The 12,168-nt window shown below is 41.7% G+C and overlaps 1 protein-coding gene across 1 annotated transcript in view; it reads left to right on the top strand.

The window, feature by feature from the left end:
* Window positions 1–10,946, top strand: part of Bcl7c (BAF chromatin remodeling complex subunit BCL7C) — a 38,396-nt gene extending 27,450 nt beyond the window's left edge. The window contains exon 6 of the mRNA XM_026400428.2: window positions 10,749–10,946. Coding sequence (XP_026256213.1) covers window positions 10,749–10,946 — 198 coding nt within the window. The remainder of the gene's footprint in view (window positions 1–10,748) is intronic.
* Window positions 10,947–12,168: the final 1,222 nt, after the last annotated feature.

The raw sequence follows: 12,168 nt of genomic DNA, 5'->3' as shown, positions 1-12,168 counted from the left end.
AAGTAACAGACTGTTTTAGAGGCTGGGGATATAGCTCAGTTAGTAGTGTGCTTGTACTCCCATGCACAAGGCCCTGAGTTCAATCCCCAGCACCACACACACACACACACACACAAAAATAGTAACAGACTGTGTAAAAGCATTCTGGTTTTAGATTGTGACTTGAACTGAAAGTTAATAGACCTGACCTTTTGTTTTTCTCTCTGTAATCACCCAAATGTATTAAGAGAACCTGCCTTAGCAGTCAAGGGTAGCAATAATTTGGATTCCTAAGGTACATGCTACAGTTGCACACAAGAAGCTGTAACCTGGATTAACTGGTTCCGCTGCACACCATGGTTACTGGCATCCCATTTCCCATTGACAAGAGCTTCAAATTGTGCTCAAGCCCAAGGGCGTTACCAGATCAATCCCCAAATCCTATCTTTTTGCAACTATCTCCTTGGACTATTCCCAATACCAATTATTTTATCAGTCAGGGTCCAAACGGGAGATAGAGCCACAATGAAAAATTTTAACATTAGAATAGTTAATTACTAAGAATTATTGGTAGGGGATTGGAACAATGGGGAATTGGCTAATGAGAGCTAAAGATAATTTTAAAGAATACAGAGGTAGCAGATATAAAGATCAGCTACTGTCCTTAGGGCTGAGAGTGTTAAGGAAGAGTCCTCTTCCGCAAAGGCATGGCAGAGAAGTCATTGGTATGTCTTACCAATGGGACCTCCTAGAAATCTGCACTCTGCCGTGTCAGTGAAGCTGTTGACCACTGAGAACTGCTAGAACCAAGTACTACAGCAAGTGTACTCTGCAGGAGCTCAGTGTTAGAGAGACCTTTACCAATATGCTTGTGTATCTTTAAGAATAATGTTGGAAGGAATTGAGCACTCTAGAAAAACATGCTAATACAGGAATCAAGCACTAAAGCATGTATCCTCAGTAAGAGCCCAGTACTGGAAAAAGCTGTACCAATACAGATATTCCAGTGCTGGAAAAAAACAGATTGCTACAGAAGTCAAGTGCTGGAGGAAGATTGATGTGCCAGTGTTCAGAACTAGAAAAAGCCACATGAAGGTCAAGATGGGTGGTGGATGTGCAAAGACTATCCAGGTGTCAGAAGTCACACAAAGGCAGCATATAGCCTGGGGGTTATGACATACACCATTAGGAGAGGGGGTGTGGCAAGGTCGTTGCAAGCTACCCAAGAGCTTCTCACTCTGGACATGCATCTAGGGCAGAGGACCACTGAGATGTGCTCACATACTGCCCCAGCAAAACTACGGCAAGATAAATGAAAGCTCATCAGGACCAGAACCTTGAAGAGCATCCCATCTTTTTGCAGTGTCCCTCCAGCGCCCTCTACTGACAAAATTTAACAGTGCTATATGAAACATGTAACTAGTGGAGCCCATTATCTCAAAGCCAATACTGGAAGATGAACTTAGAATTGAGAAGTAATACATTGAAAACTGATATAGGCCCACACACTGAGAGCCAATATGTTAGGAAGGGCTACCTCTGGACCCTTTCCTTCCCTGCAAAGACCAGTGAAGTAACATCCCTGGGGAAAGTGCAGGGATTAATGGCACCCTCAAAGAATGGAAAGAAGCCGAGGTAGTGATTCTTGTCACTACCATTCTACTCACAAGTACGTTCTGTGCAGAAGTCAGATGGATTTTAGAGAACAATGAGGCACTTCGTAAACTTTATCAGGTCATGATTCCAATTGCATCTGCTGTCACAGTTATAGGTCTTTCTTGGGGCAAATCAATATGATTCAGGTGTGTAACCATCAACCTGTTTATCTCCATTCCAAATACAACACCTGCCAGAAGCAGTTTTGCTTTTAACTGGTGAAGCCACCATGAATCTTCAGGTTGCCTCAAGGCTCTGTCAAATTTGCTCTCTCATAAAATAATCCACAAAGATTTCAATCATCTTGACATTCTACAACACATCACAATGGTCTATCTTGACATTATTGGATCTGATGAGCAGGAAGTAATAAGTACTTTAAATGCCTTAGTAAGACATATGCAAACTAGAAAGTGGGAGGTAAACCTCATTAAAGATCCAGGACCCAGGGATGGGGTTGTGGCTCAGTGGTAGAGTGCTTGCCTAGCATGTGTGAGGCTCCAGGTTCGATCCTCAGCATGACATAAAAATAAATAAATGTTATAAAGTTATAAAAATATTTTTAAAAAAGATTCAGGGCCCATACCTTAGTGGAGTTTCTGCTGACTCAGTGATTTACAGTATGTAAAGATATCTCCTTCAAAGTGAAAGACAAGTTGTACCTCATACAACCTGTTCCTACCTTAAAGAAACTATTTGAATGTCAGAGACAAAAGACTACATCATCAATAGAGTCACCTAAACGGTTGCCAGTTTTGAGTAGTAACCAAGGCTCTGCAGCAGATGCCAGTGATCCTAAAAGTGTCCATGGCAAACAGAGATGCTATGTGGGACCTCTAGCCTGCACCAACAGGAGATTAAAATCACAGATTCCCAGGATTTTTAGTAAACCTAAGACGTTTTTGCAGACAACTATTCTATTTTTGAGAAACTCTGCTACTGGGCATTGATGGGGTCTAACCAGAGACATCAGGTGACCATGTGAGTTGAGCTTCTCCTCACAAGTGGAGTATCATCTGACCGATCCAGCCATAAGGTTGGTTGTGTTCAGCAGCAATCTATCAGCAAGTGGAAATGGTATATAGGTGACCTGGATAGGAAAGGTCCAGAAGGTATGAGCCATTTATAGGAGCAGGAGACTCAGATATCTTCAACATCAACTCCTATTGCATTGTCTTCTTGACCTCAGTTAATGCCTATGACCTCCTGGGTGTTTCTTATGACCAGCTGTCCCAGGTAGAACAAACTAGAGCCTATTTACAGATCAGTGTACATGATCTACTGTTAAAACCTACAGTGACAGCTGTAGTACCACAGCCCCACTTGGGTGAAACTGAAGGAAAATGAGGATGTGAAATCCTTACTGGACAGAGCCTAGAACAGGGCATTTGTTCACTCTAACTGGCCTGAGAAACAGGCAGAAGCTCAGGTCTCTACTAATCTGAGGACAGTTGCTGATAGTTTGGCTAGACAGGGATTTGAAAGGAACAGGACTGGAAGATTGTTCACAAGGATGTTTGAGTTCTTGTAACCTGTTTTTGAAACAGTTCTTCTCAAGCAGTTTTATCTCACTCGGAGCCATTTTATTCTGGGACTAGATTGCTCTCCTCTCTTCTGGTTTCTGAGTACTTCAGATGGGTGGTTAACTTTTCTTTATTCCTGATTTTATTGACTCCAGGCAGTTAGAACAGGATATTAGGTTCTCCAACAGAGGCAAGTGGTATAAAACGACATATATTTATTATTTCACAGTTCCACAGGTCAGACAGCATGGGCCTGTCTAGGTGCTCAGCTCAGCATCTCATAAAGCCAAAATCAAAGTGTTGGCTCATATGTAGAGTTCCCAGGGAAGAATCCACTTCTGAGCTCATTTAGATTGTTGGCCAAATTCTGTTCTTTGCAGGTAGGACAGTGTTTGCTGCTTCCCTGCTAGCTGTCAGCTAGGTGGCATTCCTCATCACAGCTCCCTGTGTGGAGCCAGCAATGCCCCTTGCTCTTCAAATTTCTGACTTCCTCTTCTGCTTCCAGCTGGGGAAAACTCTGCTAGGAGTGTAGCTCAGTGGTAGAGTGTATGCTTTAGTATGCACAAGGCCCTGGATTCAATCCCTAGCATCAAAAACAAACAAAAATTTGCCCCCCCTCCCCCCGTGGGGTCTTAATCTCTGTATTTTAACATCGACTGCTTGGAACCTGACATCTGTAAAATCCTTTCACAGCAGTATCTAGATTAGTGTTTGTTTGAATAACCAGGAACAGGAATCTTGGGGAGCCATGTTCAGAATTCTGCCTACCACCCCAAGGAATCTCTGTCTTTGCCCCAGACCTTGAGAAAAATCAGGCTCTTTAGGCCACAGGTTTCTTAGATACCAGCACAAAAGAAAGAAATTATGGTTCAGTTTCTGTTGTCTGGACAATTACAGTCAGCTCCTCAGTTGGTTTATAAATTCTTAGCAACTTTGTGTGAGTTGGGAAAAGGTGCCCTTTTCTTAAAACAATCTACAGAAAACTTTTGTAATAACTATACAAAACTACGTTTACCCAAAATTGAATAGCATCTCCAGGAGTTGTCGTGTATGACTCTCACAATTATGAGCAATTGCCTTGATCCCTGTTAGATCCTGTGGTCTTAGATAAAATTTCTGTATTCCAACCACTTACCCACCTTGGCTATTGTCTATAGAGACATTTATCCCCCAGAATCTTTTTTTTTTTTTTTTTTTTGTAGTGGAGATTGAACCCTTATTTGTTGAGGCTGACCTTGAATTTATGATACACTGCCTTAGCCTCCCAAATTGCTGGGATTATAGGTGTCACCACCATACCTGGCCTGTGTGTGTGTGTGTGTGGGGGGGGTGTTTCAAGGGATTGAACCCCGGTTGCCTTACCTCTAAGCTACATCTTCAGCCCCTTTTATTTTTGGTTTTGAGTCAGGGTCTCATGAAGTTGCCCTGTTGAACTTGTGATCCTCTGCCTCACCCTAGCAGCTAGGATATGGACGTGTGCCACCACACCAGCCCCAAGAATCTTTCTTTATGACATTTTTCATTGATTTCTTTTTTATCTGTTGATAATGCAGGGGACATGTGAAATGAAATCACCATCAACTGGCCGGGCGCAGTGGTGCACACCTGTAATTCCAGTGACTCAGGAGGCTGAGGTAGGAGGATTGAAAGTTCAAGGCCAGCTCCAGCATTTTAGCAAGGCCCTAAGTAACTTGGTGAGACCCTGACTCAGAATAAAAAATAAAAAGGGCTAGGGATGTAGCTCAGTAGTAAAGCACCTCTGGGGTCAATCCCTGGTATCCCCTCAAAATTGTCATTGGTCTAATCCAGTATTTTGTTATACACAAATATTCAAGATCTGCAAGAGGCAAACTCTGAAATAACCACAACATTAAGGTAATAAAAGCAGCCACTAATGTTACTTACTGTCTATATCTATTATAAATGTATAAGTATATATATATATTGTTTTTGTTTTTGTTTTGTGGTACTAGGGATGGGACCCAGGGTCTCACACATGCTAGGCAAGTGCTGTATCACTGAGCTACATCCCATGTATAGATACAGATCAGAGATATATATGATCTATAACTATGCACTGAATACACACACATGAACACCCATATATACATAATATCCTCCTCATAGGAATCCTTTTTGGGTGAATATTATCTCTACTACATAGATAAAAAAAGTGAGGCTCAGTGATATTATATTACTTATCAAAGGTCATGGATAATAAAAAGCTGAGTCAGATTGAAACCTCTACCAGCCAATCCAAAGTTGGTGCTCCTAACCACTTGTGTGGAGATTAGCGTCCTGAATTGAGACCTTTGCTCTCTTCCCCTGAATAGAAGCCAGGGCTATTCTGTGGTGAAGCCAATGTCCCAACCTAGAAAAGGGAAGAGTCCTGGCATGTCCTAGTTCTATCCATGGGAATGGCCTGAAGGGAAAAGTGTGATAGGGAGCTGTTTGTGGGTAAAAGCAGACAGACAATGGGACTTAGAGGGAAAAATGGTAGGACCCTGCTCACTAACACATCTCCAGTGCCTGGCACCTGGCTGGTGCCGGGTGACTGAGTGCCTTTCTGATCAACCAGCAGACAGCATGCCACCAAGCTCTCCTCTCTAGGCTCTGCACCTCTGATGTCAACTTCTGCTGTCAACCTCTCCCTTTCCAGTAAATTAACTCGTTGTTACTGGACTTGAGAGCATCTACATTGTTGGCCCTCTGCCAAGTGCTTTATAACCTCTACTTATTTGAAGTCCTCACAAAAATCTAACAATCATATTCCAGAGACTTCTGGACTGGAAAGAAAGTACCTTCTGTACTCAATTTAAATTGGTCAATTTATTAGTCTCTATTTAACAAAAAGGAAAAAATTAAAGCCTTCTGTTCACAGGAGATTTAGGCTTTGATACAAATTTAACTAATTAAATAATTTAAACTGCAAATACAAATTCAAGATGGCTACTTCTTTTAGCTACTTCATTTGCTTTAAGCATACACAAATACAATGCTTATAGAATTTCTTGGGCTGTTGGGGTTGTGGCTCAGCAGCAGAGTGCTTGCCTAGCACATGGAAGGCACTGGGTTCGATTCTCAGCACCGCACAAAATAAGTAAAATAAAGGTATTGTGTCCAACTACAGCCAAAAAACTTAAAAAAAAAAAAAAAAAAGAATTTCTTGTTGGGGCTGGGGATGTGGCTCAAGCGGTAGTGTGCTCGCCTGGCATGCTTGCGGCCTGGGTTCGATCCTCAGCACCACATACAAACAAAGATGTTGGGTCCGCCAAAAACTAAAAAGTAAATAAATATTAAAAAAAAAATTCTTGGGCTGGGGCTATAGCTCAGTGGTAGAGCATCTGCCTAGCAAATGTGAAGCCTTGGGTTCAATTCCCAGCACCAGACAGATACACACACACACACACACACACACACACACAGAATTTTTTAAAACCTGCCATCAAAAGTGGTTATAAAATTTCTAAAAACTGGATTTAATTTTTGCTTATTCTGGGCTGGGATGTGGCTCAAGCGGTAGCGCGCTCACCTGGCATGCATGCAGCCCGGGTTCAATCCTCAGCACCACATATAAACAAAGATGTTGTGTCCACCGCTAACTAAAAAATAAAAATATTAAAAAATTCTCTCTCTCTCTCTCTCTCTCTCTCTCTCTCTCTCTCTCTCTCTCTCTCAAAAAAGAAAGTTTAAAAAATTTTTTTTTGCTTATTCTTCCAACACCTTCCTGGAGCCTCTCTAGGATTTCAGTAATTCTACCAGTTATTATTTGTGTATCTTCCTAGAGTTTTTGTGATCCTACTAGACCTAAAAGAATAAGGAAACTATCCCAGAATAAGCTGAGATTGCAGGTTCTGAGCAGAGACCTGTTGTTAGGTTGAGTGGGTCTCAGGTTCAAATCCAAGCTGCTCATAGTTAACACTAGCACCTTTTTATGGTAAAATTTTTCTTGTTACCACGTGGCACTTTTAACTTTCCTTATCTGTTTGTTTTCCTTTTGTATGCTTTAAAAAAAACCATTAACCTAGGCATAGTGTAACCCTGTAGTCCCAGCTACTCAGGAGGCTGAGGCAGGAGGATCACAAGTTCGATGGCAGCCTGGGAAACCTAGCAAGACCCTGTCTCAAAATAAAAATCCAGAAAGGCTGGGGATGTAGTTCAGTGGTAGAGTGCCCCTGGGTTTAATCCCCAGTACTGGAAAAAAAAAAAAAAGTTTTGTTATGGAAATTTCAAACATATACAAATAAATTTCATAGTATATGAAACTACCAGTCAACTTTACCAATCATCAGCTCATGCTCACTAACTCTGTCCCTTTATTATTTTGAAGCAAATCCCAGATATCATAGATAAAATCCTATGTTCTCTAATGATAAGGTGTTGTTGTTGTTTGTTTTTGAGTACTGGGGAGTGAACCCAGGGGTACTTTACCACTGAACTACATTTCCAGCCCTATTTTTTTAATTTATTTTAAATTTGAGATAGGGTCTCACTAAGTTACTTAGGGCATCACTAAGTTGCCGAGGCTGGCTTCAAACCTGTGATGCCCCAAGTCACTGGAATGATAGGTGTGCATCACTACACCTGGTTAAGGATAAGGATTTTAAATCACCATTATCACAACTAAAAATGTATGATAAGTATTATAATAAAATATGCCCTGGAAGTTGGACATTATGTGGCACATGGCTATAATCTCAGCCTCATCAATTTATTAAGGCCCTAAGCAACTTAGCAAGACCCTGTTTCAAAAAGGAAAAAAAAAAAGGACTAGGGATATGACTGAGTGGTAAGCACCCCTGGGTTCAACACCCCACTACAAATATATATATATATATATATATTTAATTGTTTTTTCCAAATATCCTGATTATTCAAAAAAAAAGATTGGGGTACTGTGGATTGAACCAGGTGAGCTTAACCACTTTGCACATCCCCAGCCCTTTTTATTTTATTTTATTTTTTTTGTGATGATCTCACTAAATTGCTGAGACCGGCTTCAAGTTTATAATCCTCCTGCCTCAGCCTCCCCAGTTGCTGGGATTACAGGTGTGTCATACCATGCCCAGCCTCAAATTTTCAAATTGTCCCATAAATATTTACTAATTTTTTTCAGTTTGTTTGAATTAGAATCCAGTAAGAGTCACATATTTGACTGATTTTATATATATATTATTTCTGAACTTTGGTGTATTCCCCAGGGTTGTTGATATATTCAAGTTTTACATGATCTGAGCCATGTCCTATCATAATCATGCCTGATTTTTGGCATGATTAAAACCTATGTATGCCAATATTATTTATAATTGGTAGGGTCACTGAGGTTTCATACATACCATTTTCTGCCATATCCCTAGACAGAAACTCAAGCCTGGCTTTAGAATTTGGAGATCTTTTTAAAGTTGTGGTAAAACATGCATAACATAAATTATCACTTTAACCATTTTTTTTCAGTGTATAGTCAGTAGTATTAAGTAGATTCATGTTGTTGTGAGTCACCAGCACCATCCATCTCTAGAACTCTTCTCATCTGGCCAAACTGAAATTGTACACTGTAAATAATACCCCCCATTCTCCCCTCCCCACAGGCCCCGGCAACCCTCTTTTCACTTTCTGTCTCTATGAATTGGACTATTCTAGGTATCTTATACAAGTGGAGTCAACACAGTCTTTGTCCTTTTGTACTTGATTATTTTACTTGATATAATATCCTCTAGTTTCATTCATGTTGTAGCATGGGTCAAAACTTTCTTCCTTTTCAAGACTGATTAATATTCCATGGTATCTAAATACCACATTTTATTTATCCATTTATCTGTCAGTAGTCATCTGGGTTAGGTTTCATCCCTTGATTATTGTAAATAATGCTGCTGTGAATATGGGTGTTTAAGTATGTCTCTGAGACTTTACTTTCAATTCATTCATATATATATATATATATATATATATATATGAATCAGCTGGTATTGCTGGATCTTTCTGAGAATCTGCCATACTATTTTCCATAATGTACGCTCCATTTCATATTTCTATTCACAGTGCATAAGGGTTTAAATTTTTTCATATCCTCTCCAACACTTTTATCCTGATGGGCATCAGGAGTATCATTGTGGTTTCTTTTTTTTTTTTTTTTTTTTAAAGAGAGAGTGAGTGAGTGAGACAGTGAGAGAGAGGGAGAATTTTTTAATATTTATTTTTCAGTATTTGGCGGACACAACATCTTTGTTGGTATGTGGTGCTGAGGATTGAACCTGGGCCGCACGCACGCCAGGCGAGCGCGCTACCGCTTGAGCCACATCCCTAGCCCTATCATTGTAGTTTTGATTTTCATTTCCCTAATGAGTAATATGTCAAATATCTTTTCATGTGCTTGTTGGCCATTGTTTATCTTCTTGGGACAAATGTCTATTCAGGTCCTTTGCTGTTTTTGATGGTGTGTACCACCTATGGGGCACCTTTAATTTTTTCTTTTCTTTTCTTTCTTTCTTTTTTTTTTTAATACTTGGGTTAATACCACATTTTATGTATCTATCCAGAGGCACTCTACCACTGAGCTACATCCCCAGACCATATATATATATATATATATATATATATATATATATATATATATATATATCCATCCCAGCCCAAGGGTTTTATTTTCTTGATGTTACCAGACTCACAGTTTTCTGGTTCTATTCTTTCCTCCTTGCACAGAAAGATACTAGTTAATATTTATTCCTTATAGAGAAAATATAGAAACAAAATATCCATTTATTAACATTCTTCTACTTATAACTATTATCAAAATGATACATGTTATCACTTTTCATGGTACAACTACCTTTTGAAAGTCTTTATCATAGCTTTCTACTTTTGAATGACTTATAGATTCACAGCTTTTCCCAGATATTTTACTTAAGCATATTAATGAATAAATATTTTAGGGTACCCAAATTGTAATAGCTTGGACAGTGACAATCCATTTAATTATCATTTGTCTTCATATCACTACCCCTAATGTCCTTGAAAATATCCTTGCTTTCTGGTCTCAAAAGGATACTGTAGACCCATTTTTATTCCTTGTCTCAAGGAATTAAATCAGTTATCCTCCAAGGACCCCTGATTAGACATTATTAGTAGAGGGTAAAGTATAGAACCAATACTTTGTTAGAAAAAGTTTTCCTTAAGGTAAAATTTGTATTCCTCTTTCCAATTTAACCTATCACTGCTGGGCATTGCCTTCCTGATGGTCCATGGATTCACCATCCACACTGACAGAATCCTTTGAGGTTGCTGTTATCATTGTCCAACTAACAACTGAACAGAGACTGCACAAAATTACGTAGTTAGACCAGGATTACACTGCAAGAAAGTGTTGTTGTTGGAATTCAAACCCAGCACTATTTTCAGCAAGTGAGCCCTTACAGATTCCCACAAGGTTCTACCATCAATCTCTTGTCTGCTGTCAGAAATACAGAACTTAGTCATTGCCAAGAGATGTCCACCAAGTCATCTCCTTTAGGACTCCCAAGGCAGGGTATTGCTAGCATTGGGTCGGGGGAGGAGAAGAGGAAATACTACCCAGATTTTCTTCTCTCCCTGCAGGATTCAGGAGTCAGAATGACAAGGAGAGCCCTCCACGAGAAAGGCCTGAAGACAGAGCCCCTCAGAAGGCTCCTGCCTAGGAGGGGCCTCCGGACAAATGCCCGGCCTAGTTCCACTGGGCCAGATACCAGAGCTCCTGGGGGAGGAAGCAAGGCCCCTAGGGCACCCAGGACGATCCCCCAAGGGAAGGGGAGGTGAGCCTGCTCACCAGGCAAGGTGAGGCCCTTAGGGGTCCCTTGGCCACCCCAAGATCCAGCCACCTACCCATGCCCTGAGGGCAGAAAGAGCTTCCCAGCTCAACATCCACTGCAGGAACATCAAGGGCAAGTGTGTCTACCTTTGCCCAGAACCTAAGGTCACAGAACCCATCCTGCTCCCCACCTGAGCCTCAATGTGTGGGAAGAGATTAGGGCAGAACTCGGACCACACCAAGCGCCTGAGGACACCTCCCTGAGAGGCCCAGCAGTGCCTCCAGCACACAGGAAGTTGGACACCAGGCGGCCTTGCCAGCCTCCTCACACCAGCGCGGCCCTTGGCCAAATGGCCTGAGTGTGCTTGCAACGTGACTGCAACCTTGACTCCCGGAGACAGGCTGAGTCCGACTGTGCAGTGCCACAGGGACCACACTGGCGAGGGGCTTCACCACCAAGAGGGGTGCTGGAGGCACCAAAGACTGTCCTTGAGCTGCCTGCCCCACCACACGCTGCTGACAAAGGTCTCCGACGGCCACCCATGCACGGGGTCTGTGATACCATGCCTGCAGCCCCGAGAGTCTATGGGTGCCTGGCCTCTGAGCTGCTGGAACTTACACCAGGGTGCCAATCTTGCCAGCCAACCTAGGAACCCACATGGTCCAGAGGCCTTCCAGCCCAGGCACCCCGCTTCCTGCTGCAGGACCCATATGGAGGGACTGATGGAGACTTCTGGGGCAGCCCTGAGCCAACCCACCCTACCTGGAAAATCCCACCTGGAGAAACCCATGGCAAATGAGTGGTCCAGGGCTTTCCCCAACCTCTTGCTTCCTGACTTTATTATTGGGCCTATCACACTAGGAAACAATAGCATCTCCCATTTATCCAGAGCTTACTCTGTGCCAGGCGATGTGATTTATGGGAATTATCTCATTTAATCCTCACAACATCTTTGTGTCATTGATATTATCAGCATTTTACAGACAGAGAAACTAAGTCTCCAAGAAGTTAAGGGACTTGCCCAAAGTCACACATCCAGTATGTGGCAGAACCAGCATTCGGACCCAGGTCTGCCTGTCTGACTCCACAGTCGGTGCTAATATGCCACTTCTTGTGCTGGACACGGTGGAATTAAGGCTGTGAGTTTGACAAGGCATCCATTTATGGAGCATTCATTTTTCTCAGTGATAAGTTATACAGAACACTTTTCATACTAAAGTGTTCAGGCT

The sequence above is a fragment of the Urocitellus parryii genome, chromosome 9 (assembly GCF_045843805.1).
Source record: "Urocitellus parryii isolate mUroPar1 chromosome 9, mUroPar1.hap1, whole genome shotgun sequence".
NCBI lineage: Eukaryota > Metazoa > Chordata > Mammalia > Rodentia > Sciuridae > Urocitellus > Urocitellus parryii.
The sequence above is the reverse complement of the archived record's forward strand: the minus strand, read 5'-3'. Positions and strand labels throughout refer to the sequence as shown.